We start from the raw sequence: 20239 nt of genomic DNA on the forward strand, positions 1-20239 counted from the left end.
CTTTTGTGAGTGTCCTATTTCCTGATTTTTAACAAGGAGAACAAGCATATTGAGTGTCTAGGATGCACCACGGCGTTCCACAGGCCTTGGCCCTGTCACCCTATAGCCCTGCTGCTCTGTGGTCCCTGGAGGGAGAGGCCGCTGGCTCCTTTTCACAGACAGGAAACGTGATGTCATCAGCCTGAGGCATCTGTCCACGCTCACATGTGACAGATCATTCTTGGGGATCGCTCAGCCTGGTCAGGACCTTGTGAGCAGCTCATTCTGCCACTAATGCCTGTAGAAGGTGAAGCCAGGGCTCAGCAGCACATTTACCAAAGACCACAGAGGGGCTTCTTCAAATAAGTAGCCCTCCTGGCACAGGGAAGCTTCTGTTTCTAGGTCGCTACTGGTGTGCAGCCCCTCAGGGGCATCGAGGGGTGAAGCTGCAGTGGCCGCAGTCCTCCCTCACTAGCACAGAGGAGTGCCACCTCCCAAACTACTAAGTCCATGGGGATACAGGGCTCAGTGTAGCCAAACCCAAGCTTTCTACAATCAAGAGCCCAGCTTCCCACATGATGCTAAAGCACAGTCACAACCTGCTTAGGCCCGCTGTTCTAGACATTTCTTGGGAATTTGAGTTTTCTTCCCATAACCTGTAACAGGTATCTGAGTACTGGGCATTTGGGCAAGATCATTCCTTTCTGCGAGAACTGTCCTGTGCATTGTGGAGTCACAGGTCACCACCCACTAGACGCCAGTAGCCCTCTCCTCCCTCACCTCCACGAGTTTTGACAACTCAGATGTCTCTAGACATTGCCAAAAACTCCTGGGGTTGGAGGCAAATCACCTGATTGACAGTCACTGGGTCTCCAACATCCCTGGAACCGTGACTTGACATTCTGTGTTGATGGAATAGGTCAAGATTAAAATTTTCACAAGAACCCAGGCGTAAGAGTAAAAGCAGTGTTCTAAATGAGAGTTCAAGGTTACAGGTTTCATCATGATGGCAACTGAGTTTCTCACTCACATTGACCAAACCCACAACAAGCTCACCTGTGCAGTCACAGGGACACCCGCTCAAACACAGGCAGAGCCACAGCCTGCAGCCAAGAGACACAAGTTCTCCCCATCCCTCTCCTCCTCCTCCCGCCCTTCCTCTCTCCTGCCCTTTCCAAATAAGCTTGTCTTTGGGCATGAATGAAGCAGAAATGTGAGCCCCTCCACAGCTAGGAAGGGCTCAGTTTGCTGGCATTGCATGTGCAATTAGTACATGGTCCCCTCCACCAGCAGGGGCATGGACCGACATCTCTTTTGTCTCACAATTAAGCACTAGTGGCCAGAAACACACAGATTGGATCTGTGGTTCAGTCTCTTCAGTCTCACCCCTGAGACTTCCTTGTCACCTGTCCATCACTTAAGCCAGGATGAATTCAGCTCTGGAGTGCTCGGCCACCCTTAATCTCCAGACCAGTGAACTGTGCCACTGGTTCACTCTTGGGTCCTGTTTCCTCCAGTATCGCTGTTACTGTGGCAGATGATATGACAATAGAAGCCCTCCACCTTCCCCATCCGCCTCCCCCCCNCACTTCCAGTTCACCAGCAGTCATTCACTGGCCATTCGGTGGTGTAGTTCAACTGATGGACGTTCATTCACCCTCCCGATGACGTCAACAGAACTTGTCCTCCCCCCCACATGGTCCACTGAGCCTCTGTCCTTAATGCTAGGTCAGATTCCTGCACAGGCCTCAGAGGGACTCCATATTCAGGGTTTTTAAAGGTTATGGTCATGCTCAGTCATTTCCAAAGAGTAGGGCAGACAAGTCCACCCCAGCTCCCCCACTAGTGGAGAATACTGTTCCTGGGCTCAGACCATCCATCCATCCTTCACCTCCCTGGTGATGAGTTACTCTGTGGGGAACTGTGGAGTCCTGACAGACGAAGATCCTTAACTTCAGCTTCATCCATCAGAAAGGATCTAATCAAAGTAACCCACACCTAGTGAAAGGGACTGAGCCTTGGTTTACCCAGGTGGATGTTCCTTTGACCCTTCAAAATTTGTCATATCCAACATCATCTTTACAAACCAGAGGGCCATTTGCAGCCCCCAAAGTCATGACAACAGGTATGTATGAGCTCAACACATGCATCAATATGAGGGTCTCTCAACTGTTCTGGAGATTTAAAAGGAAGATTTCCATGTGATGGTCAGGGACATTTCTGACTGCTTCTCTCCCCACAGTTACAGTTCTACACCCCCAGATATTTTGGTCCACAGGCTGCTAGGCACCCAAGAGTCTTCCATGGGGAAACTGTTTTGTATTTGTATTATGAAGGTGACTTTTGTCACCAGGGAGCACCAAGGGAAGTGTGTATGCAGGTGGGAGAAAGGGGAAGGGAGGAGGGGTGCCGAGCACCCCAGGAGGCACGCTGTCCTCAGCCATGAGGGGTGAAGGGTCCCTGCAGAGCCACTGAGAGAGCAAACCTGCTCGGTGATGCCCTGCAGAGTCTGGCATCTACCAGGGAGTTGGAATCTGCAGACCTGGAAACAATGAAAAGGGACCCGATACAATAAAGGGGCCCTTGGTGTGCGGGTGTGCTGCAGGCTGGCTCAGCAGGTGCAGGGACTCACACCTGTACCTTTCACAGGAAGGCCCAGTCCTTGAACAGCTCCTGGGGAATCACTGCTAGACCCTTGGACTATCCTGATACCGTGACTTCACCTGTGGCCACACCAGACAGCTTATGTGAGCATGTACTATATAGTGGGGGTCTTCTGGAGAGGCCGGAGACGGCATGACAGTCCATACCCACTGACTGACCTCAGCCAAATCCCTGGATGCCAAGCTCCGGCCTCCCTGTTGGGCCATCCTCCATGTGGGCCTTCCTTACAGGCAGTCAAGTGCTGGCTGCACAGCCTACCTGGGCAGGAGAACCAGAAGCCCGTACCTGGGCTCCCGTGGAACTGGCTTTACCTGCCTTGTACCTTGGCTGATTTTTATCTGAATCCTTTTCCTGTACAAATGGTATGTGTGAATCTAAGGGTTTTTCTGAGTTCTATGGTCTTACTAGTAAACCACTGAGCCTGTGGGTGCTCTTGGCAACTCCCAGATACAGAGGGGCACACAGAGGAGGAATCAGGATAAGACATCAATTAAAACAATGCCCTACAACGCCTCCTTTTGTAGTTTCTCATCATCTCCTGTTTAGGAACGTGGAGATTATGTAGATTCCACAATACTGCAAGCCTACTTAGTTATATGTAACTAAATTTTAGTTAACAATTTAGCAAGATTGTATGTGACTCTCTCCAGGATATGGTTTCAGTCTTTCTCAGTTTGTAATTTTTCTGTCTTTCCAATGTCCTCCATTTAGGTCACCTCAGGCATTATTGTGTCAGCTCAGGCTGGGCCGGTGTGCTCTGACCCTCTCCGTCAGCTTTCCAGCTATCAGGGTGGTTGAGAGCCTCATAGGAGCTTCTGGGGCACAGACATTAAGTTTCCATCCCTTGGAGGCAGGCAGGTGGGTCTGTCATGACAGCATTAGTCACAAGGCCTCTACCTTGACTACCTGTCACCAGTTCGCAGGGGAGAAAAAGTGCCACTTCTCCAAAGAACCACATTCGATGCATGGGTGATCTCGCTGGAGCCTGAGAGCTCTGCAGACGTGGCCAAGTTGGGTGAAGGTCTCGGCCTGAAGACGGGCAGGTTCTCACACTGACTCGCAGATACTCTCGAGGCACTTTTGCTTTAAGGCTGAAAGAACAAGACAAACTGGGCACGAGGTGGGAACACTGCAGAGACATGGCGAAACTCCGACAGTGACCATTTGGGATCTTCCAGAGGGCCAGCAAGGGGCAGTATGCTACGGGGAGGGGGTCCATGTCAGCGTGCAGAGGACCCAGGTGAGACCCCAGCTAGTCAGCCGCAGAGTGGAGGGAGGAGGAGCCCGTGCTGCCCCACCGCCTGCTCAGGGCTCCTTTCCAGCACCCAGCTGTTATCTCCCCGGGTTGCCTGACTGCAAACTCATCAATACTTTGCTCAGTAAATGTGATACGTTATGTGCATAGACACTTCAATGTGGCAAGGACAAAAAAAGAGCCACTGAACTATGTATTTCCAAGATATGTCTCTTTCGGAACCCCTCACTTCCAGGGTTTGGCTTCTGCTATGCCACATGAAGGTGGTGGTAGAGAGCCTGTGAGACCAAGAGACACTGCGAGGCCAAAGGAATGAGGACAGTATCTAAGAAGTGTTGGCATGGGACGCCGTTTGATGATGTTATTTAAGGGACACAGGGAAAGTCTGAGAGGCTGAACTCTTTGTTAAAGGTAACCCCTGTTAAGACTGGGCCATGTGAGCACCCAGCTTATACCTGGGTTACAATTAAGAAGGGATTTCCCAAAGAGTCTAACACAGCTCCATGATTTTCAGGAAGCCAGAGGCCCTTGACCAGATAGATAGCCTATTAGATGGCATGATCTGACACCAAATCAGTGGTTTGGGAATCGGACCTACCAGACCAGCCACTTTTGTCTGTAGAAGTGGAGAAAAAACCCAAGTGAGTTCTGTGGGTAATGAGGCTTTGAAGCCATCAGGACGGGGAGAGGAGTTCCACTTTCAGGACGTCATGCAGCCTTCTTTTCCCATCTTCTTTGGTTGGGAATTTCAGTGTTTATCTTTCCTTCCAGTTTTTGTTTGACTTTTGAGCTTACTTACTCAGAGGCTAAGAAACTTGCCTGAGTTCACACACAGGGTAACAGTGCATGTCAGGCTGACTTGGCTTTTGTTTTCTATACCTTACGTCAAACATTAAGCTCTTTGTTGGAAAATCAGAAATAGCTTAGACTCTGTTTTCTAGACTTAATGGATACCGTGTAAGCTACCGCACACCTTTGGCTGCAGGTGACAAGAAGACCTCTCAAGTTCACAGAAACCTTCCATAGGGTGCAGTGACTGCAAACCTACAGCCTCCTCAAGCTGGGTACTTACTGTGTGAGGACAACACCCTTTTCACCCTCTGGCAGATAAATGTTGCATTCTTCAGAAACCAGGAGTAATATTCCAGACAGTACCTAAAGATTTAAGTCAGAGTTGGGAGCAATCACGATCCTACCTGGCTAGAAGAAGACAGAATCCAAAGAGCAATTACATCATCATGAATGTATGGCCAACTATTCACAGCAAGGAACCCTCCATCCATCTTTAGAGGATATGGAAGGAAAGGAAGGGAATGGGACAGGGTAGGAAAAGCTCAGACTTAAGGGCCAGCCAGACTTACTTTTAAGTCCTGACTTTCCGATATATAGATGTAAGGCAATAATGAAACCTACACTCACAGATTTTTTGAGGATTAGATGAGACAGCATATGTAAGGTTCCCAAGCAGTACCTAGTAGGTGCTCAATAAATGACAATGTTTTCTTGTTTGTTTCTGTGGCAGGTGGAGAGGGCAGAGTGCTGCTATTGCTAACAATGCCGGGGTGTCAGCAGGGGCTGTGGTGAAGAGGCCATTGACTGACATTAGGAAGCAGACCTCAGTGCAGCCTGTGTCTGTAGCTCACCCTAGGACCATGGGGTCTACATCTCCTTCAACCCACATCTGACATCTGATGAGCTTGGCCTAACCATGCTCTGATTTCTCCTCCGCCGCTCTCATTCTGCAACTCTACCGTACTCTTGGGCGCTCAGCAACTAACTCCCCAAGCAAAGTTCACTGTGAAGATTCCCCAGGTGATACCATCCTCCGTTTACAGGAAATGGTAGAATTGAGCAAATGGAGGCACAGAGAGTTACTGGGTTGCCCAGGGTCACTGTGTTCAACTGCTAGTGTTGACTTTAGCCTCATCGTCCAATCCAGGACAGAACCCACTGCATTCTCAGGGGACAGCCAATAGGTGAGCCCAGGGGGCAGAATCCAGGTGGCCTGGAGGCCTTTAACACTGGGGACTGGGCATAAAGGAGTAGAAAGAGCCAACAGGAGAAGGTGAGGCTGCCCCACCTTCCAGGAGTGAAGGGACAGGAGGAAGCATGCAGCTAGAGCAGGAAGGGAAGGGCTCTGGAGCAGCTGGGACCACGGAGCTGGGCTGTAGGGAGAGTGCTTTTCCAAAACTGGAACCACCGAGGAGACCAAGCCATTCTAGAAACACTCCCCAAAGCAGAAAGGGCCCAGGGAGAAATTCCATGGCTTCTCCTGGCTCCTGCCCTCCATCTCCTGCCAGTCTCTTCCATTGCATTAGCCAATGGGAAGCTGGTTGGCAAGGCATTTTGGGAAATGCAGTTTGCACACGTGGGGACCTTCAGTACAAAGCAGGGCAGAGAAGAGGCAGGGCAGAGCACAGAGGCACATGTGGAACACCACAAGGCTCCCTCTTCTCTGAGCATGGGCTCCACATACTCAAGGTGACATTTCAAAAGCAGAAGAGATGGGATGTCAGGTCTTATCAACTCGACAGCTGCAACATGTCCGAGGCTCCAGAGACCAGCGTGGCTGCAGAGCAGGAAGAGCAGTGAACCAACAGCCACGGCCACATCCACGCCAGCTACGTCCAGGGGCTGGGCAGGGACAGCTCGAGCCATCGTTTCATTTCATTCCATTCTCACAGTACTCGGTTGGTATGACAAGAGTGCTGCCGCCCTTCTCCATGAATGGTGCCCTTGGACTTGTGTGACGTGTGGAACACAGGCAGCGTGGCCCAGATAAACAAGATAAGCCAAGGTTCAGAGGAATTAAGTGACAATTCCAAGGCCACATAACTTAGAAGTGGTAGAAAGTAAATTTAAACCAGGCCTCCTGGCTTCAACCTGACCTTCCCCACAGCACACGAAACTGTGTGGAAGCTTCTAGCGTTGGGGCATTTCTTTGGCCTCATCTCACTCCCCCTTGGCTTGTGTGACAATGTGCACAGCAGCAAAACCCTCTAGAAAACTCCCTCCACACTGAGGACACCCAATGACCCTGGGGAGCAGCTGCTTTAGAAACGATGCTACTATGTGTGGGGCTGACGGAGGGGGTCCCTGAAGCTTCACACCACCAGGTGGGGACTTCAGTGGTCACGACTGCAGAGACATGGCCCTCTCTGAGAAGCCCCAAAGCTGCTGTTCCAGGCCTTAGTTCACTTTGGCAGAGGAGGTGGCTGGCAGAGGAATGGAGGTTTCTTTCCTGGCATTATTTAAACATGACACAGAGCCAATAAAGCATCCCCCAGTAAGCAAACAAGGAAATGGGAACAATAGATAAATATAGTGGCTGTTGCTGCATAAAGAATGAGGTCAGTGTTGCCTTCATGACAAGATCTGCGCTCCTCACGGAGGCTAGAGCAGCGTTTCTCACGTAGAAAAGGCTGGACGTTCTTCCAAGAAAACCAGCTGTGGAGGAGTCCTCTGGTGTCTGTCTCCAGCAGCATTGCCAGGAGCAGAACAAGCCGGGACCGTGTTGAAGCCCCTGCTGTATACACTTCCTCACATCAGACCAGACCCTGGCTCCATGTGGAGGTGCAGCAGTCTGGAAAGGGCAGGAGCCCCAGAATCCCGCCTGGCACCCAAGGCACCAGAGTTCATAGGCATCAGGAGGGAAAGGAACCGGGGCTTTGTCACCCTCGAAGGGGAACAGTGTGTCCCAAGGAAGGTGCTAGGGACTCTAAATAGGAAACATTTCAAAAGAGGACTAGGAAAGGGAGACGATGTGGGAGGAGGGACGTTTAGGGAACCAGAGTTCAAGGATGGACAAAATGAAGGGCTGGACTTGAACCTCGGCCCGTTTTGCTTTAGATGTTCTGTGTGTTTGGATGTTCTGTATGTTTCTGGATGGTGGACAATGGGAAGTGTGGAGGGGCATCTGGAGCTCTGTGACAGGCAAAGGAAACTTGTTAGTGAAAGGCCACCTGAGTGGAGGATATGGGACACAGCGGCTGCCATTGCTGCTGCAGTGCTGTTGATCACCCCAGTGCCCCCAGAGGGCCCCGCTGCCTTCCACCCCATCTTTACACAGCCCATGCATTTTCCTTCTAGTGGCCTCTCCCATTTTGGGGCCTGGAAAACTCCTACTCCTCCAACGAACCCTGTCACTTATCTCCTCGGGGCTCCCCGGCATGTGATTCAGGGTCTGCCACGCACTTGTCACCCTGGTGTGGAACTTGTCTCTTTCTATTGCCAACTTCCTCACCAAGTCGTGCTGTTTCTTAATCTCAGAGGCTCTTATTGTGCAAACATACTGATTGACACCCCTCGATCTGCCACATGGTGTTCTTGTCCCACGTTCCGCACTCCATGCGGGTCTATGGAACAACTCACACTTCAGGGAAAAGAGGGAAGAGCTCAGGTTAACAGTGGCTTCATTGCTGTGAGTTTAAACTCAAAACTTCTGACTTCCCCACCTGTTCTTTCAAGTGTGATGTTTTCCGAGGAGATATGACTGCAGGGTTTTGCTTAGACACATGACTTGGTTCTACACCAACTATCTTGTAATTTGTGTTTATGACCATTTCTTCCTCCTGACTATGTGATCTTCAGGTTCTGGGCCTATTTCTGACCCACCACCATAGCCTGGGCTTAGCCCAGTGCACAGTGGATACATTGTAGAGATGCAAAATGCATTATTGATTTAAAAAGAGCAACTGAGAAGGACCCAATAGGGAGCAGAGCCCGGGTGATGCAGAATGCTCTGCTTTGTAGCTTCTCTCTTCCTGAGGCTTGGCCTTGGCTGTGGAGAAGTGCCCAGCCTCGCACACTCCCATCCTTGAGTCTCTGGGTCTTCCTCATTACTTTCTCTGGATGGAGGAAGCAGCCAACCAACGAGGGATCCAAGTTCAAGGCCAGAAAGGGGTGACAGGAAAAGACTAAACACCTGGACTTGGGACTTGGTCCTAGCAGAGATCTGAGAACCTGCAGGATCTTGTGAGCAGACTGGGAACATGACATCAAAGATCCGAGAAGCTGGTTCCCAGGCCCCTGGAGAAGGAGTATCCATCTCTGTGATTGGTTCTGAATGTATAGTCAAAAATAAGTCCCAAATGACAGGACAGTAGGTCAGTATTGAAGGGCAGGGAAGTGTCCATGCCTGAACCTACTTAACTTAAAATGTAGTTTGAATTCTAATTTTATTTTTACAAGCTTCTGTTTCCACTGGCAGGTGACTGCTAGGGATTTGTGGGAGTGGATAGATAGACCTGTGCTTTGGTTACTCTGTCCTAGAAAGTTTCCTCAGGCTGAGAACACTGGGGCTCAAGGACCACTCAAAGTCCTCAGTGGTAATGCTGCTGGGTACAGGCACCTCTCTCAGCTCACCTCAGCCCAACCTAGCTCATCTCGACCCAGCTCAACCCAGCTCAGCTCACGTGCACTTACTCTGTCCAATAAGTACAGCCCTGAATCTGTCCAGCCTTGGGCCTCGTTCTGGGGACCCATAAATTAATGAGGTTCCATCATGGCTCCCAAGGAAGTGACAGTCTAGTAGAGGACACATAAAAGATCCCATTCCTTGAGGTCCCCTCGTCACCGGTCTTTGGGTTAGTTAATGCCTGGCTACCTTGTGGCCTGCAGAGAAGCCACACAGAATAAGCAGCTTATAAATATTAAATATGTAAAGAAGCCACTGGTTACCTCATGCTCTCTGTCCTGGGGTTCCTCTGGCTCACACAGAGGCATTGCTGGAAGAAGCGGCACAATTCCATCAGGCAAGGATTGAGCTTCTGGGTGGCCAGGGTGAGAGGGGCAGCCGTCACGGCCCCCTCTTTGAGGAGCGGTTGAGGACACCCTAGAAGATGAATTTCAGACCCGTCAAGTCAACAAGAGTTTAGCCAGCACCTTCCCCTGGTGGGGACCTGTGTCAGGAGAACCCAATCCTGCCCTGATCTCCTGTGGCTCAGAGACAGGCAGTAACCACGGTACAGCTTCACCGCCCAGTAATGCTACTGTGAAATATCAAGGTATAGGCAGAGAGAAGGTGGTGACCGACCTCCTGGAGGAGATCAAAGAGGGTTTAGCTGAGGAGCAAATGTTTAATAGACATGCATCAGAGGGAGGGCATTCCTGGGCAGGTGATGGGGTCCATGATGTTGAGCATGGGTAAGGGGGCGGCTTGCCCAGGGGAGATGGAGAGTCATTTGAGGGCGGGGGCTTAGGGTGTGTGTACCTGTGCCTGCCTGTGTGCAAGGAGTATACAAAGCCAGGCTGAAAGGTGAATGAGGCAACCTGGGTCCCCAAGAACAGGGCTCTGGGTCATGAGTTCTCTTCCTCCAGAGGCTGAAGATTAATTATGTTTAGCGATCCAGGTTTTCATTGTTACTTAATATGTGGCTTTTATAAGGAGTCAAATAATAACAGGATAAGAAAATAGATTTTTTTAGATGGATGGATATAGATAGATGGATAAATGATGGATAGAGTGATATCGATCAGATATATAGCTCATATATAGAAAATTGCTGAATATAGATAATTCAGAAATTACTGGATACAGATAGATGACTACTGAGGGACGGGTGGGTGTGAGTGGAGGGGTAGATGGGTGGCCACGTAGAGATTGCTATGTGGTTCCACACACAGACATGGATATAGAGGCGGCTTGTGTCCTAGAACTTGATCTAATGAGCAGCCCTGTCTGCACCACCAGTGAGCTTCTTTAGAACTCCTGGGGGAAGGGGAGGTCATTTCCTGTGGTGGCAATCACACCTTTGTCTGAAAGGCCCATTCACCATTCATTGCAGGTAGGAGGGACTGAGGCAGAGCTGGGGTGATAGGAAAAAGAGACTATTCAGGTCCCAATGATTTAATGGCCTTCTGTTGACATACAAGTGAAGGGTGCCAGAATGCTTGCAGAACTAGGGTAGAAAGGTATCCGGGAGTGAGAGGCGCCTGATCCATCCAGCTTTCAAGGGCTCATTCTATACCAGTTTCTCCCAGAAACCAGCACAACAGAGGAGAGGAGACGTCTAGCAAAAGCTGGAAGAATCAGCAAAACCACTGAAAATCAGTCTTTGGGAATTCTGGAAACTACTTCAGGCCCAGCAAACAGTTCTTTCCTCACCCCATGAGAACCAAGTACGCTGGGGGTGGGGATGGGGGGTGGGCAGGGTGTCCTTCAGAACAGAGAAGTAAATGGCCACCCAGTGAATGGCACTCCCCTCTCTGTCAACACCACACTTATTAAGAGCACCTTCCCTTTGCAAGGTACCCAGCTCACTGGTACCTTTGATGTTCCCTCAAAGACTGTTAACCAACCTAAGTCACTCAGTACTCTAGGGTTCCAATACACTGTCACACACATTATCCCAATGCAAAATCTTGTAGGAAAGAAAAACCAGACACAATAATTGGAACTTTTTTTATGCTATATAGTGGAGGAAACTGAATCCTGGAAGTTGAGCTTGGGTTTGAATGCCAGCACTCTAGGTCTAAATTTATCCAACAAACCTCCTTTTATTATTCTTCACAACCCTGTCTGAAAGAAACACAAGCCTAGCAATCAGGGGGTGCTGCTACTCACTTGAGACTTGATGGGGTACTGGGATTAGGGCTGGTTCTTCTCCAGGAGCAAATGGCCACTCTGCAGGAACATCACCTGCAAGGGGCAAGAATAGTCTTCCAAAAATGAAAACGAAGTTGCCTTGGGTTATACCACAACCAGAGAATCAAAGTCCCTTCAGGATAAAGAGTTCTGGAAACCCACAGAAAATCATAGCCAAGGGGAAGTGATTTATTCAGGATCACCTGGCAATTTAGCAGCACGCAAGACTTACAAACCAGTTCTCCTGCCTCTTTCCTGTGAGAACCAGTGAAGTACAATAACCAGCATCCTCTGAGTACTGGCACCCTATCCCTGGGGTTCTGCCCCATGCAGTTCTTCCCCGCCGTGGTACAGGGTTTCTTTTCCCACCTGTGTGTTCTCACCTGTCTGTGGGTCTTTGGGGGCTGGTGCCTTGGTTGGCCTTGGCGTCTGTGTGCCAGGGGTGACTGTTCCTGGGATGAGAGGAGAGAGGGTGAGCCTGCATCTTTTCAAGGGGACCTGATTTGGAGAAGATGCCCCAGGCCACCAGTCCTGCCCTATCCAACCAACACTGGTTATTAAGCCAGGTACCAAGCAGGATGTTGAGGCTGCAGAAGTGAGTCAAGAAATGGTACCCTCAATGGCGGTGCTCCAGATACTTACAAGGGAACAGGCAAGTGCTGTCAGTAACTGTGGTACCATGTGATGGAAGCCCTTGGGAACAAGTTAATAGTGGTAAGATCAGGTGACACTGCTTGGGGAATGATGGTGTTGAACAGGAAGTGTGCAAGCGTGGGAGCTCTGGGCAAACAGGAAATGGTACGCTTCTCATTCACCTGCGCCTTGGCGTACTCCATCCGCACCCCAATAAACTGCCTGTCAATCATTGTCATGGTGGAGCATGGGCTCAGTTCAACGGTTCTTTTCATCATGTCCTTGGTTTAAGGACTGCTACAGGACCTGGTTCTTGCTGCCTGGAGCTGGCCTCTGGCACAAGAAGCACAGCAGCCTCCTTCTGAGGCAAAAGGAAGATGCAACAGGAAATTTCACTCATGCATGAAGGGGAAAGAAGGGGGAGGTTCCAGCACAGTCAGTGGGCACCCAGTTCAGCTGGGGCAGGTGACGTGGACCAAGACCACGGGTACAAGGCTAGTGAAAGCACAGGCTTCCCCGGTAGAGTAGGGAGCTTGTGCAAAGACCTCCAGGAGTGGGTAGCAAGCAGTTCTCTGTGGCTGATCCAGAGGGAGGAGGTGGAGGGGAGATGAGGCTATGAAGCAGGCAGACGCGGAGCCCAGCCCTTACCACAGAGTGGCACGGCTGCTCTGCTGTGTCATGCTCCTTGGCAAGGACAGAACACTTCAGGGTGGGATTCCACAGGACTGTGTTCATGCCAGAGATGAATGCTGTGATCCATTCACACACAGATGATTGCGGGAAGGAGCCCCAACTCTACAGGGCCATCCTGCCAGTTTCTAAGGTGGGTGAGAATCTGCTCCTGATTTTGTGTAGGCATCAGACTGTAACCCCTAACACAGAGGGTGTCCGTTAGCTGCCTGGATGTGCTTCCATGTAGTTCTAGATTAGTCTTAGCTATACCACATACGATGGCTGCTTGCAGTATGACTGACTGGTTGCAGAATCGTGGAGAATTGGAGTAAAGTGGACCTGGGGCAGAAGCAAACACAAACACATGTTCCCCTCTGGAGGGCTTGTGTCTCCTATAGCTGCCCTCAGTGCCCTGCTGCAGGAGGGCTCAGGCAGAACAGTGGCATCCATTGAGTGCTTCCCAGGTGACATTCACTGAACTGAACACCCTGCAGATATTACTTAATTGAACCAACACAACAGCTCTTACAGCTCCCATTTCATCAGTGGGGAACAAGGATTCAGATGGGTGAAGGAAGGTGCCAGGACACAGTGTGAGTGTGAGGTCCACTCCAGCCCAGGCCGTCTGAAGCTGAGAGCCTAGCGCAGAGCTCCACAGCACCACGTCCAGCTGACTAGACCAGAGTGTGTCAGCTTCCAATTTCCCCTGAAATAGCACAATGCTTGAACCGACTAAGATGGTGCCCTGGTGTCAGGTGGTCATAAGATTAAAGCCATTGAAAGGGCATCTCTCAACCTGTGAGTGCAATTGTGATTTTGAGCTTGGAGATGAGATATTGAAAATTCATTACTCCTCTTCCTGCATTCCTTCACAAATTCAGTAGTTTGACAAACTGACTGAGTGGCTGTTGCGCTTCACAGGAGCCTTCACAGCCCCCCAGGAGGCAGAGCCCAGAGGGAGGAAAGTCAAGCTGATGGACCCCGGGATCATAGCCTCCATGTGTGTTATGATCCACTGACTGTGGGAGCGGGGGGGGGGGGGGCTCTCAGCCGTGCTGCAAGCAGCAGAGGCAGTTATCTTTAAGGGAATTACTTTTTGTCTGACTATAGGAGTATAAAGAATGGAAAATTCATGAAACTGGAGTGAAGGAAACAGAAATCAGAGGGACTCTACTTCCCAGCTATAATCTGGGAACACTAAAGTTAGGTTCAAGGTTAACAAGTTGTGAATTTCTTTTTAGTTTTAGTTTTGCTTTCTATTCTCTGTGTCTACTTATTACACATCTACACTACACTGTCACACTTGACAATGTTTCTCCTGCATTTTAGAGTTCAAGTGTTCCTCATTACGTGATTATACATTAATGCATACATTTACATATGCAATTAATAGGCATGTTACATTACATTGCATATACATGATATATAAGTAATTAATGTAATAATGATCATATTATGCCAAAAAGTCAGTTCATCCCTGTCCTGAGTGAACAGTGTCAATTTCTAGTGGTTACTTGTTTAGTAGTGAAACAAGAAAAAAAATAGAAAGTGAGTTTACATAAAAGAGAGAGGAGAGGGGGATCCCCATGAAGAGGGAGCATTCATTCATTCATTCATTCAAAGATGAGAAGGAAAGGGTGGGGTAAGGAGAAGAAGGAGAAAGAAGAGTCGGCCTCATGGTCAAACCAAGTATTGCTCCCTTGGGTTTGACTTTTTCTCTATGTATTATAGTTCAAAAATTTTAAAAGGTTTTCAAGACAGACAATGCTGAGTGTCACTGGAAAGGGGAGGGGTGGAGTGAGTCTCTCTCTTACCTGAGGTGGAGCTGGACTGGGCTGGGCTGCTGGGTGTGGACATTGCCCCAGTAGGACCCGGGAGGCTCTCTGTGTCGGTGGCCCCTGCAGCTTCGGCAGATGTGGGTGTGGAGGAGGGTGTCTCCCAGAGGGGACCCCCAGGTGTTGTCTCATCCTTGGTATGAGCCCTGGGTGTGGACAGCGTGGAAGCCCAGGTCTGTCTGTTGGTTGTCACCCATTGTGTTCCAGCCACTGTCCTGGTAGCTGCACATTTAAAGTGACTGTCACAGGAGATGGCTGCATTCGACCTCTTTGATTTATATAAAATTGCAGAGGCATGGGGTTGCTATCAGAGGGCAAACACAGGGCATGGGCATAACATGGACATTCTAGGAGTCCTGCACCCTGCGCTGAAGCCCATGGACCAGAGGGAACTTTGTTTGCCCAAGCAGAAGATAAAGAGAACTCCTCCAGGTCCCTGGGCACTCAGCCAGCAAGGGTGTGTTTGGGGGTCGGTGGCTCTGTCTCAAGTTTAAGGAGCTTATTTCTCATCCTGTGACCTGGTGAGAGACTGAAGGACTTGAGGGGAAGAGACCTGGAGGCAAGGTTGAGCCCCTGCCTCCTCCAGGCTGTGAATTGGGTAACTTCCTTAACTCTTTAGCCTTATCTTTATGATGGGATGAGAAGAATAATAACAATAACAATCGTGGCCATAACTCCTGTCCACAACATCACAGGATCATCGTTAGATTTGTTCAGACAAATCTTCCCTAACCGAACTTTTAAAAAATTGTTAAATGTTCTCACCTGCTCATTCCTATGGTAAAAATTCAAGATTTTTCTTTCCAGTTATGCAAAACTAATCTTATTAAAGAATTTGATATCTATGAGTTAAATTGGGAACAGATGACATCTTTGAAATATTCAGATTTCCACTTGAAATGTGGGACATCCCTATATGTATTTAAATATCTCTTTATTACTTTCATTAAAATTTGTAGTTTTTCTTATATAAAGCCAGCATTTTTTCTTTAAGGGTTATGACTTTTCTTGCCTCTAGAAACCACAGTTTTTCATATTATGCTGGAAACATTTCTAATTTGGAGTCATTTTTTTTTCTAATTTTGTCATGATGATACCAGGTATTGCATGAACCATTTATGGTGAATCTAGACACTATCTAGTTGGTGGGATTGGTTCCTTCTCCTCTCCACCTCCAGTCCTCCCTGTTTCCTTATCTGCCTGCCACCTGTCCATCCCCTCCTCCCTGGGCAGCCTGTGTCTCCTGCTGTGCGGGGTGGTGGCACAGCCTCACTGGCTTGGTGACTGTCATTTCCCTGCCCGAGTCTCCCTCCCTGGCCTGGGAGCTCAGGGAGAAACAGGAACACAGGTGGAGCCTATGTCAACACCTGGCAGATGCGTGTTTTGATGAGGGAGTGAGTGGATGCCGAGGGCTCAGGGCCATTGGTGGACAGACAACAGTGACTCTTAATGAAAGAGAAGACTCAGCTTGGAATTATTTCCAAGTAGGACATGATGGGGAAGCAGGCACTTTGAGTGGCCGGTGACAACACTGCTGACTGTGTGCTCCATAGGTGGGGAGGGCGGGGTCCTGGCGAGCCCCTGGGAGCAGCTTTCCATGCTGCTGTGCGGTCACTAACGTGTTGAGCAGCCAGTGGCAGATTGACCCACCATGGCATAAGATGCTGACTCGTTTCACTTCCTGTGACTTGCCAGAGAGAGCACTAGGTGCTGGGCTGAAGTGATAACGCTGTGCCACAGTGAGCCATGAGCGCGGGAGACATGGCCCTGGGGAGGCTGGGTGAAGGGTGTCAGGAAACTTGTGGAATTTTTTTGCAACTTCTTGTAGAAGCGTCCATGTTAGTGGTCCACTGGGCCACTGACATGGCTGCCTCTGCTTGTCCTCATGGGCCCTCCACTGGCTCATAGACATCTCTTATTTAAAGTAAGCTGGAGCCTGGTGTCAGGGGGCAGACTGGGACAAAGGTGTGGCTCATTCCTGTGAGCCTGGAGGGACCGGGACGGAGACTCAGCAAAGCAGAGCACAGGGTGAGATCACATCTTACCTGAGCCTGGGTGGGTGGCAGAGGCCCTGCTGGCTGTGGCCGTGGTCCCTGCAGGAGGCCCAGGAAGCCTGCCTGTGCTCCCTGTTGCCTCTCCCTCTGAAGGAGCAGTTGTCTCCCTGGGCGGGGAGGCGCTCAGGGCAGAAGCCAGGTGTGTGCTGTGGGCCCAGCGCGGGGGGCCTGTCCTTGGTAGGGCTTGCTGGCTTTGGGTTGTGGGCTTTGAAATCCCAGCTGTTTCCCTGGTAGCAGCAGCACCTTTGGCAAGAAGGTCAATGGCAGCTTTGATAACTTTGATACTTTGGACACAAGGAATTGCTGAATCACTGAAAGATCATCAGATAGCAGATATGTAGAAAGAATAAAGATCTCAGACTCATTCCCAACAGTACCAAGTGAAAGGTCAGTCTCCAAAAAAGCTGCATGATGAATCACTGCAGTGCACACCCCTCAGACCATAAAGGTCTTCACATTTAACCCGTCTCTTGATCAGACGCCAAATCTGTTCAGTGTCCTCAGTTACCCCGTGGCTCCAGGACTTGTCCTGGACGAGGAATTGGTCTCCTTGACATGCTCTGTGCGTATAACTAGGAACCAGAGGTGGAATTTGGGAAAATCAGGGGCTTTCAGGGAGAAATAGCTGGAAAAATGAGCCCCCCAAAAGATAGACTTTAATAGAAAAATGAGCCCCCCAAAAGGCAGATTTTGGAGAGAAATTTACTCCGTGCTTCTGTTTGTCCCATGAGGAAAAGGTGAAAGAGCCTGTGGTGTTAATTCCACCTGACCTCCCTAGGAAGGCTTGCTGGTGCAAGTGGGCATATGGCCTGGGATGGGCATATAGGCCAGTGACTCCCACTGGCCTGTAGAGTCACCTGCTCTGGGTGGACAAAGACTGGTGTTGGATTTTGGTCCCCACTTGTCCCTTTGGCAGGCAGCTGTGTGTAGGGAACAACTGACCCAACAGCAGGAGTTACGCCTGCAGTCTCATGTCCTTGGCTCAGGGCCCACAGACACCCCACAGGCAACCCAGCCTAAGCCTTGTTCCACGTTGGACATGGGCTAAGTGCACCCCAGCCGAACTATCACCTGGACAGACCAACAGCCACCAGGCACATCAACCTTAGTGTCCAGTTGTAAGTATGTTCCTTCTTCCTGGGCACATGTCCTTAAAGTAACACCAAAGGGGAGACATCATTGAGATTGGGGGTGGGAAGGTCATGGAAAGACTGAATAAATGAGATTCACTCAATCCTCTGATCTGTCCTCAGAATTGGGTGGGTAAAGGCAACTCACTAAATGCCCATTTTAACTTCTACCAAGTGTCTTTGTCCCATTAACAAATGAAGCCCCTCCACAGGATAATCAAGAGATGCCCCATGATAAACACAAGTCACAGTAACCCACTGAAATAGAATTGGGGAACTGAATTGCTGGGTCCTTCATTTGACTCTGCGAGACACTGATGAAGGACCTGCTATGTGCAAGCATCTCTGCGAGGAACAGAGGGGGAAGGCAGACAAAGGAGACTCTCTCTGCCCTGGAGTGTCACCATGGAGGAGGCACACCTGTCAATGCCACTGTGATGGCACCTGGAGTATCAGTCCAGAAGATGTGCAGAATGGTGTTCTAGGGCCACAGGATGCAGAAGACTGATTTTGACTGGGGATCCTTGGGCAAGAGGAGGCAAGTGCTGGCAGTTGACAGGCACACAGGGTCTACAGCATGGTGAAATAGGGAGGAGCTGCGACAGATCGCAGCATGAGCCAAAGGCACAGAAGGCATGAGCTGCTCGCCGCCTGCAAGAAGGGCAGGGGTTCCAATGGGTGGTAGCAGAGGACTTATGGGAAAGGGAGGAGGAGACGAGGGTGGGCATGAGGGCAGAGGATGCTTCTCCAGGCTAAGGACTTGGACCCTCTGGGGCTGACTGGAGTTCTGAGTATCGAGGGGACCTCACCCACGTTGTGTTGGAAGACCATTGCCCTTGGCAGTGAATGGATATTTAGAGACACAGGGGATATGACAAGGAGCACTTGTTCAGAGGCTCTTCCAGTTCGAAAGTAGACGACGAGGACTTGAGCCCAGATTCTCACGAAACAGCAGGGAATCTCAGAGGCCTGGGGAGGTTTCAGGCACTTCATTCAGCTAGCAATGCCAGTTACATGGAGGGGAGAGAGGAGACTTAAACCGGTTCCAAAAGTGCCACCTGGTGACAGGGAATGGACAGGAAGGTGGGCACATGGGGGTGCAGAGGATGGGTGGCTGGAAGATGTGCATTAGAGAGTGGCAATGTCTCTAGGACTGGGCCCCAAACTAAAACATCTATAAAAGCCAAATAGTTAATGTAAGAAAACTTGTGCAAGGCAATAGAGGACAGAGAGAACTCTGGGAAATGGGAGAAGAGTCCCCTCCTAAAGGGGAATAGGTACAGCTGCCACTCAGCTCTGGTTGCTTTTTGCCGTGGGAAGAAGAATCCACAGCTGCCAGAACGTCTTTTGCAACATATTCCAGAAAATCATTTTCAGTGGTGAAATCCTCTGATTTTTAACACAGGAGCTAAATAAAATGCCCCAGGACTGCATTTGTTCTCCACGGTAGGCATTTGCGGGTGTACTCACCCAGAACTCCAGACAGGCTGCTGGTAAACGTGTAGTTGATCACAGGAGATTTCTCCACCATCTCCCAGAAGTTAGAGAGATTCCGCCCTGCAAAGGTCACACCCACAGGAGGAAATCGTGGGCTGGTCCCCTGGAGACCTGTGCTTATTGCCCAGTCCAGAGAGCTGGCAAGGGCACCGCGGCTCACCTGACTCTCCGGCCATGACGCAGATGAAGAGGCAGTCAGATTCATTGGTCTGACTCACTGTAAAATGAACCAGCACAGGACAGGTCAGCAAGGGGTCTGCAGCTGTACGTCTGGTTGAAATAAAATTTGAACTGGAAGTACCTAGCTCAGGACGAGATAGGGGAGTAAAACTAACTCCTTATAAGGCAGCTCTGATTTTCTGATTTACTTTTGTTTGTTTGTTTGGTGGGGCTGAGGAGGCAGGAGATGGTGCAGTACAATGTAGTGGCTAAGAGCACAGTTGAGTGGCAGGGGTCAACTTCCAGGGCTACAGTATCAACTCGGCCACTTACTAGCTATGCACTCTACAAATGACTGAACTTCTTGACTTCTCCAGGACTCAGTTCACTCACCTTTACAAGGGAAAAAAAATTCAAATTCCATAATCTTTTTTTTGTAATTCCCCAATCCCCAGATCTCGTAAGGTGGAAAGTTTTGTATGACCCTGATGGTTAAAACCTGACTTGACAAAAGTGAGATTGTATAGTCTTTACATATTCCACTTAGTGCAAGGGTCAAACATTTTGCTGAATGAATAGTGATGTGTTTGATCACCACAGGCTTTCCTGGATAGAGGTATTATGTATCAGTATGGTGTAGACTCTCCATTAGACCTTCAAAATCTGAAAACTTCTGAATTCCTAAGTATACTTGTTCCTGGGGATGCTGCTTAAGGGACAGAGGACATGTGGTTGCATGTTGCTTAGAGGATTGTTGTGAAGACCCAACGAGGTGA

The 20239-nt window shown here is 49.7% G+C and overlaps 1 protein-coding gene across 1 annotated transcript in view; it reads right to left on the bottom strand.

Moving 5' to 3' along the window:
* Positions 1–3546: 3546 nt before the first annotated feature.
* The window catches only part of Hhla1 (HERV-H LTR-associating 1), a 32345-nt gene continuing 15652 nt past the window's right edge, over positions 3547–20239 (bottom strand). Inside the window, exons 8-16 of the mRNA XM_015486656.2 lie at positions 19465–19521; positions 19278–19364; positions 16669–16920; positions 14603–14845; positions 11867–11935; positions 11463–11537; positions 9578–9731; positions 4971–5053; positions 3547–3734 (exon numbers count right to left, since the gene is read on the bottom strand). Coding sequence (XP_015342142.1) covers positions 3691–3734; positions 4971–5053; positions 9578–9731; positions 11463–11537; positions 11867–11935; positions 14603–14845; positions 16669–16920; positions 19278–19364; positions 19465–19521 — 1064 coding nt within the window. The 3' untranslated portion in view covers positions 3547–3690. The remainder of the gene's footprint in view (positions 3735–4970; positions 5054–9577; positions 9732–11462; positions 11538–11866; positions 11936–14602; positions 14846–16668; positions 16921–19277; positions 19365–19464; positions 19522–20239) is intronic.

This window comes from Marmota marmota, unplaced genomic scaffold (assembly GCF_001458135.2).
Source record: "Marmota marmota marmota unplaced genomic scaffold, marMar, whole genome shotgun sequence".
Classification (NCBI taxonomy): Eukaryota; Metazoa; Chordata; class Mammalia; order Rodentia; family Sciuridae; genus Marmota; species Marmota marmota.